Consider the following 21495-nt stretch of genomic DNA (forward strand, 5'->3'; position numbering starts at 1 on the left):
CTTACTGTTTTTTCTAGATTATTCCTTGTTCCGATGGCCATAAACTCAAGCATTATCAAGATTTACTGAACACTAGTAACTTATTACGAAGCTTCTCAGTCCAAAATGCTATCTTTCCAAAGAACAGTTTTAAGTGATGACACAAGGTGTGTGATAAGAAGACTGGTTGGGCAAAGATTTTTATGGCCATTCAGAATAGACCGTTAGGGTTAGCATACAAAAGAGAAACTACCACTTATTTCTTTTTTGAAATGTTTAAATATGTATTTTCCAAAGTGTTTGTTAAATATGAAACTAATGGAACACTCTTTCAACTTAAGTACAGAAAGGCATAAAGCTCAAGATACTAAGTGTAGACCAGAAAATAAATCCTAGTTTTCAGATTGGGGTTCCAATATATCTGCACCTTAATTTTTTCTTTCCTTAAAAAATTTGCCCATGTTAAAAAAAATGTTATGACTTATAAATCTCTTTGCCCTTCATCCCTTACTTTTCCTTATAATTTATTCATTGAAGAACCTGCGATATTCAATTGTTTAGAGTTTCTCATTGTCCAAATTTTGCTAATTGCATGCTCACAGTTTCACATATTCTTCTCTCCTGTTTTTCCTGCAAATTGCCAGGTGGACCCAAAGGCTTGATGACTCATGTCTGACATTCTTTTGTGCGTCAGTTTCTCCTCTTTTTTTTTTTTTTATGTTATGCTATGCTAACCACAAGTTAGCTACCATCTGTTACCATACAATGTTATTACAATACTACTGATTACATGTGCCTTAGTTTCTTAATTTGAAAAATGGAAACCCACACATGAAAGTATTACAGCTCACTGGGGTATGTGTACTCATCCCTGTAGAGGAAGTTGAAGGCCAAAATAACAACCTTGGCAAGAGTATTGTCAGAGAACTCAGACCCTGCAACTGCCTAGCTTCTGTCTGGTTCTAGCTTTGCCACATGTGAGGTATGTGAATCCAGACAAATGCCCGGCTCAGTTTCCACCCCGCCATCAAACACACCACTCACCTCATGAGACTTCTGAGGGTTAAATGGGTTGATGCATTCAAAAACAAGATTTTTAAACTGTAAAGTACTATAAGTGTGTACCAAATAGTGACATTAGCAGGGGCTTAAATAGTTTCATAATGAAAAAATATTTTAATGTCTTAAAGAATCAGTTTTTTGAGAAAGGTTAGATATGGCACTAACACAAAACAAAAAGATGATATGTATGACTTAATGAGTACTTGTGAAGGAATAAAAGCCTCCTGGGCACGCCCCAGAAACGTACAGCCCTGTGACTCAGGAGCTCTGTGAATTCTATAGGAGGAGGAACTTGCAAGCTTCTACCACACACAAACATCACAGTGCCATTTAAACAACCCACTCCAAAGCCACTCATCAAAATGACGAGTAACGATTTATAGCTGGTGAATACTGAAAAAAAAATGCTGATTTTATTTACCTTTCAATCTGTGCAAATCCATTAACTATGGGTTCTAATGCTCTTCTTCAAAGCACTTTGCCAGGCCAACTTTCCTTCCACTCCACATCCTGTTTTCCCTGGGCTTCTCACATAAATTCACTTGATAACTCTCCTGCCCACTCATGTACCTCACACCCCTGACCTCCTCTTCAGCCATGGCCTGTGCCTGAGCCTTCCTTTCCTCTCTCCCTTGCCCACCCAACTTCCAACTAATCCATCTCTCAGGAAGTTTCTGAAATACTATTTCCAGGTTATCTTGATTAGCTCATCAAGAAGCCGCCATTTTTTGAGAGCTGTGCTCTTCGATTTTGTAGCTATTGGCTACAGGGGCCATTTAAAGGTATATATAAATTTAAATAAATTTTAAAAATTCAGCTTCTCAGTCTTGCAAGTCACATTTTCAAGTGCTCAGTAGCTACGTCTGGTGGTAGCTGTTTCATTAACTAGTACTAATATTATAGAACATTTTCATCATTGAAGAAAGTTTGTTTGGAGAGCATTAAGGTGCGGGAGCACCGTTCCTCTCCCTCTACAATCTTGTTAGACAATGTGGTGTAGATATAAGCTCTGAAATTAGATGCCCTTTAGCTTTGGAATATTAGACTTAAAAGGCGATTAAATGAAACTGTGGAAATGCCTAGCACAAGGCCTGCCAGGGGCTAGATGCTCACTGAGCACCTACCTTTTTTCAAGTAAGTCCAGAACTTCTATTTTTCCCTTTTAGCAGGATACACAAGTATTTGAGGGAATAACAACAGAGGTTGTTGTTTTTTTCTGTGAGGCAGTGTACCATGTCAGAAAGATTATGGGCTTTGGATGCATAGAGACTTGTTGAGATTGACTTAATTAGCTGAGGGCTTTGGGCAAATTAATCTCTCCGAGGCTCAGTTTCTTCATCTGTAATATGGGAATAATAATACTTATGCTGTGCAGTGGTAATGATGATTAGAGATAATGTATGTAAAAAAAAAGCTGTCTGGCATATGGTATGAGTTCAACAAATTTATTATAGAGGCAGGTACTATGAATTCGCTTTAGAGAGTGCCGTATATCCAGGATAGTTAGATGCTAAGTGATTGTTGCTGGTAATGAAGGTCAGGCTAGTAAACCTTTTGTAGGATAGTGTTATGCATTATTTAAACACTTCTCCCCAAAACAGGGCTTTCTTTGGTATTCCTAGGATGCAGCTAAACTAAATTTTTCCGCTGTGGTATTATCAATTCTACTCATAACAATTATCCTAAGTTTGCAAGATACAGAGAAAAAGTTGAGCATTCACAACTCATCAGACAGGTCTTAATTTGCCATCATTCGGTAGTTTTAAGTATTACAAAGACATTTAAGGAGTAGCATGCTGGATTGGAACTGCAAAAACTGGCATACAGAACTGTCACCTCATCACTGTCACCAAGAGAGGCTGCAGTTTAAAATTATGCCTGGACAACAAGTCTGAAATATATGCCTTCAGAGCATAATCCAAATATCACAACTTTTATTTTAACAGAGATTAAACACATGCATGAGAAATTGGAGGGCCGCGGGAAGGGGAAGGGAAACGTTTTGCATCCTCGGGCCCTCTTACACATTCATGCTGCCAAGAGTAGGACAAACAAGAACCAAGTCTCTTGCTTCTAGCAGTTGGTACGCCCTAAGTGGCAGTGTATTTCAAGGAGCTGCTCTGTTTGCTTGAGTTGTCTTGTTCCTTCATCTACTACTTGTGGGTCTTTCTGAACTAACCCTGAGGGAGGAGGTGAAGAGTACTGAAAACCAATCTAGTACCCAGTCATTCCAGAGGAAGGAGAGAGAGAGAGAGACCAAGTCACCAAATAAAGAGAGCTCTGAGTTCAATAACTAGGATTATCCCATGGCAAGAGATAAAGGATTCTGTTATCATTGAGCACGATTCCTTTATCTCTCAGAGACAATCAACCTTCAGCCAGAGGAGTGTAACCTTAAAACCTCATAACTCAATTTAACATAGTGTTAAAGTTTGGGGGGTTATTTGTCAGTGCTGAGGCTGATATAATCAGTCTGAGGGACCCTAGAACAAAGAGCAGTGGGTGAAGAGCATGTCACCTCAGCGCACATTCGTTTCCTTGATGAACAAGGAGCTATTAGCTGCAGAGAAAGCATTATCTAGGTGAAGAATGATGCCGATTGTTTTAGCTGTTTCTCCTGAAATTGTGGAGTAGAACGTAAGGTCCCCATGTGTTAAGGAGCAGTTTTTGTTACTGTGGTGTTGAGGATTTCTTAAAAACTAAGCTTAATTTGGGAGGGTCTATGGACACATGGCTCTTCTTGAACAGCAACCAAAAATCTATTTGAGACATGGATCTCTTTTAACCTCCGTTCTTACCTCATGAAATCAAAAAGTTTTAAAATACTCAATCATATAAGACTTTTTAAAAGTCTAGTTGGATTGAACACTGGCTTTTATGCAAAATTCAAGGACTTGTTAATAAAACATCTACGGAAGGGGAGAATTTATTCAGTGAACATGTGGTTTTTGAGGGAATAGCACAGACTTCAAAATTTCATTCTCAATGAAATATAAAATTGCTCTAACTATGAACTTCCACACAAAATATTATTTCTAAATTCATATGTCCAATAAAATTGTTTACCACTTAAGAGAGTCATTTCACATTATGTTTTAAATTAATCATTGCTTTTACTGACTCTAAATAGAAATGTAACCAACCTGTAATGCATTTGTAGAAACGGCTTCATAATTTTAGTTTGTTTTTTAAAAACTACAGATATTTTCAAAAATTACATTTGTTATCTTAAAATATTTTTCCAATCAGCAGAGTTTGTAATATTACTACAGCTTTAAATTACTGGTAACATTTCTAAAAGAATAACACTATTAACCCTTCTCTGAATGTAGGCTTCCTGGCTTCAGATATAAAATTTTATTCTTAATTTTTACTGAAAAGACTTATTTTTATCATTTCTTTTTATACATTCACTGGATATGCTGGATGGTGGTCTAAGTTAGCATTTTAGAAATCCAGAAACTTCCATATAACAAACTCATTAAAATATACTTCAGAAACTGACTCAGACAACGACATAAAATATCTGCTTTTATCATTTAAAAAATGACCAGCATATTTCATTTTAAAAGGATAGTAAAAGTTTCTTAATCAAAAACTTCTCAGGGGTTTTTTACCACATGGATTTACTGCAAACCTTATTCTGTATCTGCTGGGCCAGTAAACCTGCCAGCCCACCTCAGTCAATATCTCACACTGAGATGCCATGTTTTAAAAATCTCCCTGATCAGGTAAATATTATAGGATATATTCTTTTCTAACCCTGCAGATATAGGTTTCATGGAGACATTTATGAGAGCTGAAAGGATTGAGGGAAAAATAAAACCCATACTGCTTTTTGGGTTTTTCTAATTCCTTATTGGAATTCCAGTAATTCATTTAGCAGAGTGTGCAAAAAATTTCATAAAAATCTCTTCTTAATTTTACACCTTTGTCATATATTGAAAATCATACCCAGCATGCTCCTATATCACTTGGACTGAAAACAGAATATGTTAGAATTATTATGAGTGATCAGTTGGTTAAGAGTTTAGAGAACATTATAACTGAATCAGACAGAACTCAATTTCTGCCTACTTTATACAGGAAGAGAAAACTTTTTACCTCGGTCTGGCTTCTGCAGTGCGAGACCGAGACCTCTGCTCTGCCACGGAGAGTGAGTCAGACTGTAGCCGTCAAAACTGAAACCCACAGTATATCACTCTGTAATGATCATAAGTGACTGTAAAATGTGCCTCATTATGAACTCAGCTGTTCGAATTTACCAAATCAACACTTGCACCTTTCCAGAGATTTCCCCTTAACTAACTTCTTAAAACAAGCAAGCAAACAAAAAGAATGTAAGAAACCGCAAAAATGCCAGAGGAAGGCCACCATCAGTTATGAAAAGTAAACATCTTACACGTTTATGAATTTATGCGCCTTCACAAGTTAGCCCCCATGTATTTTTGCTAGACATGGAGTAACCTAGATTTCCTAACAAAACTGGTATTAATACCAATTTCTCCAACATCTCTTCTAAATTTCTTATGTCTGATATGCCAAGTCATTATTCAGGCATGTATTTTTCTCTTTCAGTTAGGTAAAGCTGGGACCTCTCACATAGTCGAAAAAGGTTTTCCACTGGCAAGACTGTCCCTTAACACTACATGAAACATTTCTTTCCTCAAAGGTAACATATTTGGAATTAAATTACAGTACAAATTTGATAATTTATCCATTGGACAGATACAAAAGCAATGAAAAGTTGCTTTTTTTGAAAAGCAGGATTTGAGCAACTTTAAAAAATAGTAAAATTCTTCTCTGGCTCCTTTTTAATGCCTCTCATCCTAAATGAAGGTGAATTTTAATGGCTTCCATATGAAGAGGCAAACACTTAAAAAGCAACACAATCAAATTTAAATAGATTTGTTATTTTAGGGGAAGAAAACATGCAGAAGATTTTATATGAAGAGCTCCTTGAATTGCCCTGGTATTCTGTAAGAAAATTCAGAAAGATACTTGCTTTACAGCAGAAGGTATTTACACACATAGAGAAGACAAGGAAGGAAGAAGTTGTCTACCTTCCTTTCAGCTTAAATAATGTGATAAAGAAAATTGTTATTATCTGTAATAAGACACTTAATAAGAACTCAGATATAACTTCCTAGGCAAATCTCTTCTAACCTATACCAACAATGGCTACAATACTCCAAAAGACCCTCTGACACCTCCTTATGGTTAGAAAAGTCAAACTTTTGCAACCAATTTCTACATTATACTCTTATTAATTATAATATCCAAGAAACTGATCATTATAATTTCCCTAATTTTAATGCTAAAGAATTCAAACTTAAACTGATTAATAGATTTAAGTAAATATATAATTATTATAGAATTGATCTTTAAAAAAAATAAATAAAAATTAAATAGATGTTTTTCCAATAGACAGATCTCTAAGTAAGAACGTACTTTTCAGAGAGCTTTGTGAAAATATGTACATATAATTTAAAATCAGTAGTCAAAGAAAGTGTGTCCAAGAGCAGTCACAATTTTTTGGTGACCAAACCAATTGAAATATACATGCTAGTAAATGGTGCGGGTATAACTAAGGGTCATTTTCTGCTTCTCTACTTAAAATAATGTTCCAAAATTTTTATAAAAATCCACAAATTATTCAGTCTCATGAAAAGTGCAGCATGTACATAGAAAAAAAAAATCAGGTCCAGTAGTTGCTTGAGAAACCCGACACATCAGAAAATCGGGTTTATATGATCACCTAACCTGATTACAGATAAATCTCAAAAATGTTATGTCAAATCATTGTTTTTGAAAAAGTGTAAAAATCAGACTACTCCTATTAAGACTCATGCTTTGTTTTTAAGAGGTTTTATCTTTAGGTTTGTTAAAGTTCGTGTCCAGATGCTCAGAGGAATGTCAATACCACAAATTAATAAATAGCTGAGATTAAATTTTTTTCACACATCTTAAGAAAGAAACACACAAAATGAATTAAATTCCCTATTTAAAAAAAATGTCATCTCTTCAAGTAGGAAAGAAAAAAGAATCACTCAAAAACTACCAGTTTTCTATTCAATATTTAAATTGCTATAATATTCTCACTTGTTTCACCTGTGACCAACCCCTTTTCATTTTGTTCTGCTATATCTATACCATTCCTCTCTTGCAATGTCTCAATTGGTGCAACATTCAATATTCCTTTTTAGGGAAAAAAAATCTGATATTAAAAAGCATGGTCCCACATTTATTTTTAGAGTTCTCAGAATTTCCAGATAGGACCCCATATTTTCATTAGAATGTGACCTGAAGATGAAGGCAAGCTGCCTAAAACCATTACTCAAAATTTTAGAGTAGCTTAAAAAAAAAAAAAGAAAGAAAGAAAAAGAAAAAACAAACACAAAAATTACTTAGGGGCAGTGTTTAATTTGAATGTCTTCACTTCCTGGGTTTCCAGGTAAGGCACATTAATAACAACTCCTCATTGGTTCTTTTCTATTCACCAGCTATTCTAAGACAGAGGTGTTACTTTCAGTGGTGTCCTAGAAAAATAAACATAATTTTGTACTGCCTGTAGAAACTTTTTTCCATAGGCAAGATACATGAACTTATTTGCATGCCAATTTAGTCTTCCCTTCAGCTATTTGCTACTTACTAGGCCTTTATGAATAGCTGAATGTGTCTACCATAGAAGGAATGCTACAATAATAAATTATAAAACCGGTCAAATTAATATGTTATAGGGGATTTAGGATATCTGTTTATATCTGTTAGAAATGCTAACCACATGGGTTTATAATGGCAAAGAAAAAAGTACCTATAAATTTGGTTTAAAACTCATATATAAGCCTCCTTTATTTATATATTTAGGAATATAAAACCCTCAAGATTATAGTTTTATTTTATTTGTCCTCATCCTAACTTATGTAATAAGAATATACGGAAATGACGGTTGTAAGAAAGTAATATCTTTCAGGTTTTAGGGCATTAATAAAAGAACAGGAATTTCTCAGATCCAAGTGTATGTGCACTTGGGTACATATATATGCCTATATATGTGTCTGTGTATAATTTTTAAATTTTTTGATTCATTTTTTATGCTCACATGTTGAGAAGTGATATATTTTTAGCCTTCCTCATCAGCCAAAACCAGATAATCCAAGAAAGCCCCGAAGTAGTATTTTCTTTTACCACAAGAGGGGGCTAGAGAATTCTGATCTGTAAAACCCTCTTAACTGCTACTTTATAGACATTCAATTACAACAGGCCATAATACATTAAGGCATTAAAAGACACATATATCCCAACATATGCCAAAACAAGCCCTACACTGGTGTGCCTGCCAGATGATCACCAACACCAACATCAGATAAACACTTAGGCATCTTCTAGGGGTTTATATGAGATTTTACGCTTTATTACTTCCCTCCCCAAAAGGCAGCTCTCTTGGTTAGGTGATCCCCTTGGAATGGAAAATATCAAGGAGTGTGATAAAATACCCAAGGACTGGAGAGTATGACAGGGGCAGAGTGAGGTAAGGATTAAGAGAACTGAAATTTATGTAGTTTGGAAAAGTGAAGACTCTGGGGATAAATGTTCATAGTCTTTAAAAACCTTCTAAAGGTAACAATATAAATGAATTAGGGGAATTATTCAGTCTCAGAAGATGGTATAGAAAAGAGCAATGGCCTGAAACTAAGGAAGGAAAAGTTTAGGTTAGACATGAAGAATAAATTAGTAATAATAGTTGGGCGGGCAAGATGTCCTGCAAGGGAAGGGTACAAAGCATAATCGCTATATTTGATAATTAATTAAATGAGATATTAGTAAGAATGATGTGAATTCATTAGAAGGGCTAGATTAGATAACTCAAGTGATTTTTTTCCCCTAAGCTGTGACAATTTCTAGGCCCAACTGTGTTCTTGGGCATTCATAAATGTCTTTCAATGACGATAATGATCATCTATAGAGAGGAGAGCTTGTGATCTAAGTTAACCCTATGTTTTGTTGATAACAAAAAGTCCAAGTATTACTATGCAATAACTTAATTATAAAATTAACCATGACAACAATGATGCTTATCTTTCAGAGCACTGTACTAAAATATAATGTATGCTATACCCTAACAATTTATAGAAATGGATTTCTAAGTTGAATAAAGGCTTCTATAAGTGAAAACTTTCCACGAAGGAAAAATTCCCCTATAAATCCCAATTTTACAAGCCTGAGCAACTACTCCATATAATCCTTCTTTCCCACTAGACTAGTGTGTCTGGGTGTAAGCTATGTAGGGCCCAACATAAAAAAGGCTGTCACTCAAAGTCAGAAACATAGTCAAGAGCTTAAGTATAATATAGTTTGTGAATTCAACAACCTTCGCCTAACAGAACACAATATTCTAGATTAACAGGTGTTTCCATGTTGTTTTATTATTTATTTTTTATTTTTAAAAATTTTATTTATTAATTTGACAGACAGATCACAAGTAGGCAGAGAGGCAGGCAGAGAGACGGGGCGGGGGGGGAGCAGGCTCCCTGCTGAGCAGAGAGCCCAATGTGGGGCTCAATCCCAGGACCCTGGGATCATGACCTGAGCCAAAGGCAGAGGCTTTAACCCACTGAGCCACTCAGGCACACCTCCACAGTGTTTTAAACAGCATAACTAACATTCTAACATTCACTTTTTGCTTGAAAAGTCAGAGTTCTATGATAGGTCAAAGAATTTATGGATAGCAGAAAAATAAAGATCACCAAATTACCATTTGAAAAAACAAATCACCATTAAAAATATATATATATATATCTCCACATATATATAGAGAGAGTACTGAGAATATGGAATTCCTGAACTTTAGAAATGATTGCTCTAGGTAAGATAGCTAACCCTCTGGTGATTTGGTGTTCATCTATACGGCAGATGCTATGTTTAATTATAATGCATTTGTAGATTCTAAGAACAAGGTAATTAAGCATGGTATATAAGACTTTCTAATAAACAGCACACAAGATATATAAACCCTCCCCACCTCTGATTGATTTATATATCAATCAGATAAATATGTTACATTAACAACCAAAACACCGCATATCATTTTACCACCACTGTAATGACCACACTAACATCTTCAATAATCATATATTAGAACTTCCACATTACGATTAACCTTGTTGACTACTTTAGAATTTGGAGAGAAACAACGAATACTCGAGGCAGAATGAAAAACTTAATCTCATTTGCCAAGTCACTCACTTAAAAGTCAACTATTTGCACTTAAAAATGGCCACAGTTATTTCACTACTAATTATAGTGGAAGCTCAATAAAGGTTTGACCTTTCAGAGAATGGACTTCAGCCCATACTCCCAGTCTGGAATAGACTTCTAAAAACACTTAGGCCACGGCTCAGGCCAAATACTATTTTGACTTTCTTCCAAACCACTGCAAGTCCAACCAAGTGTTGTTGTGTTTTTTCCCCCCCTGCAAACTCTGTCCCTGATAATCACCACTTGATTATTTATTGTATACTTTGTTGTGGGGGTGTCTAATCTTCTCTCTTCAACTAGATTATTTACTCACTAGAAAGGCATCATGTCCTATTCCTCTTCATATCCCCCACACAGCTTCTAAACTCATGAATGAATAAAAGCATCCAATATAGATATTCAATAGCTAACTCTTCATTAGCAGTATATTAAAATCTATACCATAGACAAAAAGGCCAAAAAAGCTAACTAATTAGTTATATGTCAGATCAATTCTGACATATTGTATGTCACTCATAGTTATAATTGTTAGCATTTTTGCAACCCTTTGAAAATTTTTTTACAAGATTTTATTTATTTATTTGATAGAGATCACAAGCAGCCACAGAGGCAGGCTCCCCGCTGAGTAGAGAGCCGGATGCGGGGTTCCACCCAGGTGCCCCTGAAATTCTTTATAAAACATACTACTCCCAAATCATTCTTGGAAAAGAATACATTGATGAAAATACATTGACCAGAGAGACATATGTACCTGAAGAACCTGACTGAAACTTGCAAGAAATAGTTTAAGAGACATGACCAGGCCTCCTGCAAAGTTGTTTGGGTTTGCACTCAGAGAGTGTGTAGAGATCATGCAGGTGAGGGAAGGTATACAGTTTGAGCCTGGGAAGGCCTCTCCCAGGGCAGCAGTCTTGGTTTCCATACTGGCTCTGTCTTGCTAGATAGAGGACCTAATCATTAGCCTCTTTAAAACATACTTTCCTCTTCGGTAAAACAGAGATTAGATAGATGATTACCAAGTAGTCTCTTCCAGATCTAAAATGCCATGATTCTATGTAAAAAAAAAAAACTTGGGTTCAATTTGTAGAGTACATTCTAGTGAAAGAAGCATTATGGAAGATATCCAGCCATCAGCGCATGAGAGACTGCTTTCCTGGGTACTGGATGGAAGGTTAGAGTTTAAACACGCACCGACAGCCCAATGTGCCAGGCTGAAGAATGAAAAATGGGTAGTTCATAGACAGATAATTGTTATTGTTTTTTTATTCTTCACAAAACATGTATAATCCTTGGTAATCATTTGTTTAAGTTATATAAATTACTGTCAACTTTGAGACCCAGTTTGTCATCCTTGTCTGTGATTTATACCAGACTATATAAACGACATGATGTCTTCGATCTAATAAGACATTTATCTTCATGAAGGAGGCCACTGCGATCCTGAGTGACAGCTCACTTACCCTTATCACAGTTAACTCACCATCGGTCCTTAATTTCTCCCAATGATCTGAAATCTGATGGACTCACCTGAAGCCAACAGAAACTTGTTCGGAAGTCCGACATGCTTATGAAAGTATGTTTTATGGTAGAATTTGTTCTTTGCCCCCAAAAGCGCAGACATGGAAAGGAATAAGTTTTGTGTTCTTCCACAGTGTGCACTGTAGACACACACACACACATAAACTCCATCAGGGTTGACAGGAGTCATGTGCCTTTACTAAAGAAAAATATTCCTGTGAGCAACAGAGATGAAAGCAACTGTCTGAAGAATACAAAGGAAATGAGAGAAATGCTTGTTTGAATGCATGAACGTATGCACACGTTTGTTGTGTATTCATAAATGGAGAGAGACCATTTTGAGTCACATTTGTTATCTCCGTTTCTACTAAAAACTCTAAATATCTTCATATAGTTTATGTGCTTAAAAAACACACACACACAAAGGGGCGCCTGGGTGACTCAGGTGGTTAAGTATCTGACTCTTAACTTTGGTTCAGATCACAAGCTCAGGGTCTTGGGCCGGAGCCCCATGTCCGGCTCTGCACTCAGTACAGAGCCTGCTTGTCCTTCTCCCTCTGCTCCTGCCTGTACTCGCAGACACAGATGCGCCCTCTCTCAATTTAATTAATTATTAATTAATAAAATCTTCAACACGTACACACAAAGTAGTGGGCTTGACCCTATCAGTGAGAGGGAAGTAAACAGCTTGTTTTTAGCCCATTAACTCTCCCCACCTATTACCCTACCGGTGACTGAGCCTACAATAGGTTTCTAAGATTCCAAGTAAAGCCGCCCTCAAATATGCACATTTTCCTCCAAAGTCATCAGCAGGATGTGGCCTAAGATTACCTGATTGGTAAGGTCACTTACCACCAACCACTGCATCGTTAATTCACATACCTCAGTAAACACTGTAAGACATGTAGTTTATTTATCCTGTGAAACAACGTAATTTATACTCTAAACTCAGGCCTTATACATGACTCAGAGCAATGTGGGTCTCCAACTGGCTTGTGAACAGACTATCTTTTATTCTCTTTGAGTAGAAGAAAGTCAATTGGGGGTGCTATGGGTAGACCAGCTTAATAAATGGAAGTTCTAGGGATAGGATTTTGGCTCAATAAGAGGAAGCCTTTTAAAACAAATTACAGCTCTTTGTAAGTATCTAATAACAAGACCTCGAAAATGTAAAGCAAAGTACAGAAAAATGGATACATGAACAACTATAATTGGAGATTTTAATATGAACTTCTCCGCAGATAAAAGAAAAGCCAGGATATAAAAGATTTGAAGAGTACTATTTAAAAGTATAAAATAAATAAAAGGTAAGAAAACTAAAACCTGTTAAGAGTGTGTTCAATAAATATTTCTGGGAACGACACAGCACCTAAGCATAAATTGATCATTACTAGGCCACAAAAAAAGTCTCAACAAAGTCCAAAGAATCTAAGTGACATAGACTATGTTCTTAGACTATCATGTAATAAAAATTAAGTCAAAATAGAAAAGAAGGTTTAAAAATCCCTAGAACCTAAAAACAAACCAAAATAAAAACCAGGAATACACACACATGCACACACACACAAGTGCTTCTAAATAATGCATAGGTTAAAAAGCCTATCATCAAAGGAATTACAAAATACATGGAATGGAATTGCAAATTCTAATGAAAGTAGGTACGTATCAAATTTTAAAGGATGCAGTTAAAGTGGTATTTAGAGGATAATTTTTAGCTTTGAAAACATTCATTTTTTCAAATGAATGTTTACTCGGTAGAATAAAAACAATAGGGAGAATGAGATGAAAAGCCCATAAAAATGGGTTTTTCAGAGGAAAAACATCCAGCTAACCAAAGCTTTACACAAAGCAGCAGGCTTGTAATCTATTGGAACTCTGCCTCCACCGCCGCCCCCACACTCCCCAACCTGTGGATTTGGCCAAGTCACTGAATTTCTCTAAGCTTCAGTTTTTTAACCTGTAAACAGTGGGCATAATGGAACTTTCTTTTCTGAGCCAGTTCAAGAATTAAATGAGATAATCCACAAAAAATATTTAGTGCAGCATAGTAAATGCTCCATAAATGATTCCTCTTACAATCATCCTTTCCAACTTTCAGAATGCATGATTCTAACTTTGGTACAGTGAAATTTAAGACAAATATGAATTCCAGCCAAAAAAAGTCTAATCAGTAAAATCTAATTAATAAATTAAACCTTCATTTTTAATCCCACAATACTAATGTAGATGTGTTTAAAATACATTCTTCCCTTCATTAAGGAATATATTAAAATAGTATTTTCTTCTTCTTATTATTATAGAAATGAAACACACAAGGATCAACAAAAGCTAGTCTATTGTTATCATAATATCAAATCCAAAAATTGACTTCTATTTCAGAACTAAAATGAAAGCAGAGAAATGAAAAAAAAAAAAAAAAGTGCTTAAACTAAAGCTGTGAAAAACTAATTCTCTTTATTTTCAAAATATTCTATATGTCTTTTAGTTTAATGTACCTTACAGAAAAGACGTGGAGTTGAAAATGACCACTATTTGTATATTTATTGGGTCTGTAATTCCTTTTAAATCAAGTAGCATATAATAAATTGATCAAAACCAGTCTTTCCCTTACTCATTATTACTCTTCTCCAAAAATGGTTAGAGGTCTTTAATATTCCCAGTTCTATCTTTCATTTCACTGGAGAATAAGAACCTTCTCAAACCTTTGACAACCTGATGTAAAAATAAATTCTAAGAACATTTTTCTCACTTCTTCCCAGATTTATTTGTCCAATATTCATTCATTACTTTTTCTTTAATTAGAATGTAACAATATATATTACATGATAAATAACACAGTATTACATATTATAGGTTTCTTCTCCTAGAAAATAACTTCATTTTTTCTTTTTCTTCCAGAAGGAGTCACTATAAGCTGTTTATAGAACTCTTTCCCCAACCCATCTTTAAAAAATGTATGTAGACCCATCTTCTAAAAATGTACACTAATGAGGTAAGTTTATAAGCACTTTAAAATCCATTGTATATTTTGGAGCAGTGAAAGCAGACCTTGAACTGCACAGTTGGCTGGCTTTTGTACAGTAATTGTATCCAGTGTTTCATACTGTACTTTTTTCCCTTTTAATATGGTAGAAACTATGCCTCCTTGGGTTTAGAAATCTGCATGTTATTACTTGTTAGCCAGTTTTCATTCCCCATGGTGGGGCTATGCTCTCGCTTGTGGGTCTCTCTCTACAGGGTATATAGCCTGCTGTTCCCAGATTGAGGGCATTTGCAAAGCAAAAGGAGAAGAAATTGGGATTAGGTAGCAACATGCTCTCATTTTTATGCATGGGTTAGCCTGTAACTTTGGTGTTCATTTTTTGCTGTGCACCTGGCCGGGCTTCTATATGCTTCTAGGGCTCTTGTAGTCTTCACAAAAGCATGATACAAACATGACACGCACCGTGGTTATTACTTCTCACACTGAAGTTACGGGTGGATGAGTCAGACCATGTGTCCTTTTATAATTGTACATTTAGGACTCTGTTGTGGCTGAGGTGGAGTGCAACAATGCTGAAATATTGTAAACAGTAACCTTTCATTTTTCTAATAAAGATAAAATTCTGAAAGTCTAAAATAACTGTCACTACAAAAAAAAAGTTTAAGAATATCTTTTCTTCCTTAGCTATCCCACTAGCAAGCGAAGACACTGACTTTGTTCATTTGTCTACTTATTAATAGTGTTTTTGCAGTGAGATGGTAGGCTCCACGAGAACAGGAACTGGGACTGATTTTTTACTGCATATTTCACTTACTGCTTAGCAGCACAGTGTCTTGCTATTACTCTGTAATCTCTAAATAAGTATGTGTTAAAATAATAAGTATCATATGAAGTGTTACTGTTGTTCTCAGTAATGGTAAAATCTAGTGGAACAGAATAGAATGTCTACTGAAATTTTTAACATCTTTATAACCTCTTCCTCAATTGTATAGGATATGTACTTATCACTACTTTTTTTTTTTAAGATTTTATTTATGTATTTGACAGACAGAGATCACAAGTAGGCAGAGAGGCAGGCAGAGAGAGGAGGAATCAGGCTCCCTGCAGAGCAGAGAGCCCAATGCAGGGCTTGATCCCAGGACCTTGAGATCATGACGTTAGCCGAAGGCAGAGGGTTTAAAGCCACCCAGGCGCCCCATATCACTACTTTTTAGGGCAAGGAAACAAACATTTATCACACCCACTAGGCATCAGGCACTCAGGTACTGGGCTAGTTTCAATGTTTTGCTGAAACTCATATTTAAATAGCATCTCCCTTTCTTTCTTTTCCCCCTCTTTGTTTGTTTCTTAAATTCCATGTATGAGTGAAATCATATTAGTTGTCTTTCTCTGACTGACTCCTTTGCTGAGCATAAAACTCTCTACCTCCAACCATGTCGTGGCACATGGCAAGAAAAAGAGAGAGAGAAGCAAACTAAGAAACAGACTCTTACCTACAGAGAACAGATGGTTACCAGAAGGGAAGTGGATGGGGCATGTGTAAAGTAGGTGAAGGGGATTAAGGGGTGCACCTGTCATGATGAGCAGTCCGTGCTGTAGGGAAGTGTTGAACCAGTACGTTGTACACCCAAAAGTAATATTACAGTGCATGTTAACTAACCAGAATTTAAATAAAACTTTAAAAAGGGAAACTAAATAAAATGAATGAAGAAATAAAATACTTTGTAAAAACAAACATCATCCTACAATCAAATTTTTAACACATGAACAATCTATTCCTATCTATCATTGACTGTGTCAACTTTGAGAATTCTCTTAACTTTTATACATAAAACTAAAAATTAAATTTATGAAATAAGAATTTAATATTACTGATCTAGTTAGCTCCTCTCTTATGAGGAACCATAATGGAGCAGAGTTTCTACCTTGGAATATTCTAGAGACTAGACTTTCCTCTTTCAACACTGTATTTTTTTTTTTAATTTCAACTCTTTTTAATGAAAATACTTTTAAGCAAACTATATATCTGTATAGTCTTAACCAAAATGTCTGGAACATGAATCCATCTTTTCTGATAATCTGGATAAGGATAGTGGTAAAGACAGTAGGGTGGTTAAGAACAGAGGTTCCAGGGGCGCCTGGGTGGCTCAGTGGGTTAAGCCGCTGCCTTCGGCTCAGGTCATGATCTCAGGGTCCTGGGATCGAGCCCCGTATCGGGCTCTCTGCTCAGCAGGGAGCCTGCTTCCCTCTCTCTCTGCCTGCCTCTCCATCTACTTGTAATTTCTCTCTGTCAAATAAATAAATAAAATCTTTAAAAAAAAAAAAAAAAAGAACAGAGGTTCCAAAGCTAGACTGCGTCATTAGAAATCCTGGCACTACTGCGTACTAACTGTGTGATCTTAGATCAGTTAACTTCCTGGGTCTCCATTTCCTTCTCTGTAAAATGAGGATAATCCTACTATCTACCTCTTCGGGCTATTCTCATGATTAAATGATAACAGATGCACAGTACTTAGAACACAGGGGCAGGTACACAGTAAGTGCTTACTAAAGGCTAGCTGAAAAGTTTTACTTTATTAAAGGTACTGAGCTCTTAGTTTCTCTCTACAATATGATATGGCCCCAGAGTGCTATGTTTTTGAGTTCCCATACGAATTTTTTTTGTTTACCAATTTTGTGTCCTGCATAAATTTTTAGTTGTGTTCCTGTGTCTCACCTCTATATTATTTGTTAATTGATGTCTCTAAAATGCCTTTTCTTCTAAATTTGATGTTTTATCCTACTATGGTTTCGAGAAATCAAACCACTGTCATGGTTAGAAATGTGTAAAAAGAGGAATCTCCAGTGAAGACCTCAGGGGCTTTCCCAAGGTTAAATTACGACAGTGTTAACACCACACTCAGGAACACCCATTTCCACTTAGAGGTCCTTCTGGCTTACTGATTGTGTTCTCAGCTGTCTCTGGGAAAGCTGGAAATACCAAATAAGTGACCTATGGATTAATGAGGTAGTATTGTTCTAATTCTGTCAGGCATTGGATTAATCAAAAACAAATGAAAGGTTGGTTTTGCCCTGTTAATTTTCTAAAATTATTAATAAACTACCAGTGTAATCATTAAGCTTGCAATCCAAACAATGTTTTTAGTGTACACTTGAGTCAATATACAGATCCTAAACTGCAAGGCCCAGTTTCTAAAATAGCTCAGATCAAATAAAATGTTTCTGTATGACTGAATCCATAGTTCTGATGTGGACGTTATTAATGCAATGAAAGTGAGAAAACCTGGTTTGCCAAAAAGGCTAAATGAAATAAGAATTAATGGATGAGTGAACTAATATTACTCTGTATGCTAATGGAATTTAAATAAAAACTTAAGAAAAAAAAAGAATTAGTGGATAAGTTAAAAAGAGAAAAATATTAGGGATTACAAACTCCTGGAAAATGCCAGAGTCACAGGGAAATTTGAAAGAAAAATAAATTGAATGATTGCAGGCCAATAAAGAGAAATAAGGAATACTTTACCAGCTCTACTCCCAATCCCTAAGTGAATAATATGTTCCAATTTAATATTCAGCTTAGTAGCGTGTCTACCTTTTTTCCCCACCGAAAAGGCACAAGAGAGACTCTGGTAAGATAACCGTGTGCATCAGTGATGATCAAACCGTCTGTTCAAGTGGCCAGATGCCAGAAGAGACACAGTGAACCCCCACCCTTGGGATATCTGAGCCTGAGCCAGAAACTGGCAGACACCTAGCCAAAAATTTTATATTCATGTATCTTAAAAATTCATACACATTTCACACCCCAGCTCTATTACATACCAATGTGTTTTTAATATAAAAGTAATGTTTATAACAGTTGAATTATTTAACTCCTCCCATTCTCAAATCTTCAAGTAAAATTAATGCTCCAGGAAGATTTACATTGTGGTTCTTGTGGCTTCCCTTTCCTCTTGAACAACATCAGTATGGTCAGAGAGGGATATGGGAGAAGCATAGATAAAAATCGTATCTTCGGAGCGCCTGGGTAGCTCAGTGGGTTGAGCCTCTGCCTTTGGCTCAGGTCATGATCTCAGGGTCCTGGGATCAAGCCCTGCATCTGGGAGCCTGCTTACCCCTCTCTCTCTCTGCCTGCCTCTCTGCCTACTTGTGATCTTTGTCTGTCAAGTAAATAAATAAATAAAATCTTTTAAAAAAATCTTATTATGATATGATGAGCTCAAGGGCCTCAAATAATCCACAATAAATCAATAATCCAATAATCACTAAATGAAACTCTGATTCTCATGCAACTCTGTGAAACTAAGAAATCTGAAAGATGGTGAACTGGGCCCTGCCATCTTAAGATGTTCTCTTAGCTTTTGAGCTACAGTTCTTAGAAAAAGATCAATAGTGATGTCTTCCTGCTCCAGTATAAAATTAGTGTTTCCCTAAATACATTAGCTTCACAAATATTGAATTACCTAGAAGGATCAGCACCACGATGAAACAAATTGTTGTTTTTTGCAAACTAGCGATAACCAATACAGAAAACCCACTGAAGTTCACATGGTTCAACATGACAAAAGGCAAAAACACCAAGACAAAAAGTAACAAAGCAGCGTGATCAACCCAAAATCCAGGAAGATGACACTCACCCTCATCCTGATAATCAGGCAAAAAAGGTGCATCCGATGTGAGAGAAGGGCCATGAGTTCCACTCTGATTATCATCGGAGCTGTCCTGCCCAAGGTAACTTTCAGCTTGGTCTCCCCCTAAGGGACAAAGAAGAAAGAAAACAAGGTCATACATTGGACATCTTTATAAAGGTCTTTGTCGATGTCTTCTGATATTCATCCTTGCCTTCCTCTGAAAGATAAATCTTTTACTTGGTGGACGTGGCCGCTATCCATTAACATATAAGACACAGATGAATAAGGACCAACTTACCTAGATGGGAAATTTTCCAGTTAGCTAACTAACTAGAACTTAGAAACTGTTACCATAGAGTGGGGACACCTCTTGCCACCCAGAGAAACTTTCCATCGTACTTAAAATGAAAACACAACTATATATATATACCTATTCATAAATATTGGCTTCCATTAATTGCAACCTTTATCCTGAATGTCTGTTTCTCTTTATATTGCCAAATGGAACAGAATAAATCATACAAAGGGTTAACCTATACATAATACAATGTAACAGGTCAATATTCTTTCCTTCTCTGAAAACTAAGAGACTTAAAAACAGAGAGAACCTAGACTTTGCTGGATTCTATTCCAATTTAAATCACTACTTGTTTTGCAATCTTAAGAAATTCTCTCTATATAATTCTAGTTTACAGCCTATGCAACCAACCCCTTAGGAATTCTAAAAGCCCTAAGAAGGTAATATTTGTTCTGTAAAATGGCTTTGATGAAAGGTAATGTATATGCAATACTGAATTATGCAATTAAAACAATGCTAATCCCCTTTGGGTGTTTTCAACATACATTGGATTATATTTTGTAGAAGTGGCCCATGCTATTATGATACTTTAAAAGGTTCAGATGGAAGATGTTTGATCATTCAGAAACCGGAAGAAAAGGCTCTGCATTGTAAATGGCTTTCCTTAAAACCCCCCAAACAGAGGTACAGTCTGCTGATAAAAGGACACCAACAGCTGCTCAGTTCATTTCACAAACATGAAAAGGGGATTTTCAACTGAATTTAATATTATCTCAAATACTAATTTCCAAAGGAAATCACCAATGCTAATCTCAGTAAACACTGTCGAGTTTTGGCCCTGGATTTCAACGAGGGAGCAGTGAAACCAAACAACCTACATAGAATCTGTATTGCTTCACTTTAAAGGTTTATTTCCTACAATTAAACTGGAAGGATCGGGAGGATATAAAATGATAAAAAGAGATTGGCTGTAGCCTTCTCTTTCCATAAATTAGAAGACGATAGCTAGTCTCTTCTGTGAACGCTCGATGGTAGGTAGCTTGTCTGTCCACAACTGACTTGAGCACCTGCAGATACAGGGCTTTAGGAATAAAGTATGGACTTGATTGTGGAAAAGAAAAGTGAAAAACAACAACAACAACAAACAACAACCTCACAGCAGTGTTGGCCAGAGCCAGAACAAATCCTCTTCTTTATTAGGGCTACAGATCAGGATACAAAGCTTATTACAGTTATGCTTATAGTATCGCTGTGAAATTTCCCTTATAGTCAGAAAAATTCTCAAATACTGGACTGAGGATTAAAGTACTGAAATTTTACATCAGTGGAATTTGTAAATCCACTGAAATTCTATTACCAAGCGGCCACTTGGCAGGTAACCTGAAAGTGAGCTGTGAGGTTAAAGGAATTTTAAAATTGTGAGCCAAGCCGAAATCTATTTTTTAAAAAAAGTAGTTTGGGTTACCACAAAATTTAACATTTGTAGGTATACTGAACATTATTTATTAACTGTCATTCTAGACTCAAGGTTTTCTGCTTGCTTCAGAAATTTGACAAAGTTATTCTTACGTTTTCTAGCATTCCAGGCTTTAAAAAAAAAAAAAAAGCCAATCAAGTGGGATTTTGTTTTGTTGTATTTTAATGAACATTTTTTTAAATGAACATTTTATTTTGGAATAATTTTAGATTTATTGAAAGCATTACAAAGATAGTACATACAGTTTCTGCATACCCTTCACTCAATTTCCCCCAACTTCTTACATAAC

The 21495-nt window shown here is 35.9% G+C and overlaps 1 protein-coding gene across 1 annotated transcript in view; it reads right to left on the bottom strand.

The window, feature by feature from the left end:
• The window catches only part of SKAP1 (src kinase associated phosphoprotein 1), a 279913-nt gene that overhangs the window by 181056 nt on the left and 77362 nt on the right, over nt 1–21495 (bottom strand). The window contains exon 4 of the mRNA XM_059149961.1: nt 19438–19554. Within this exon, the coding sequence (XP_059005944.1) occupies nt 19438–19554 (117 nt within the window). The remainder of the gene's footprint in view (nt 1–19437; nt 19555–21495) is intronic.

This window comes from Mustela lutreola, chromosome 15 (genome assembly GCF_030435805.1).
Source record: "Mustela lutreola isolate mMusLut2 chromosome 15, mMusLut2.pri, whole genome shotgun sequence".
Lineage (NCBI taxonomy): Eukaryota > Metazoa > Chordata > Mammalia > Carnivora > Mustelidae > Mustela > Mustela lutreola.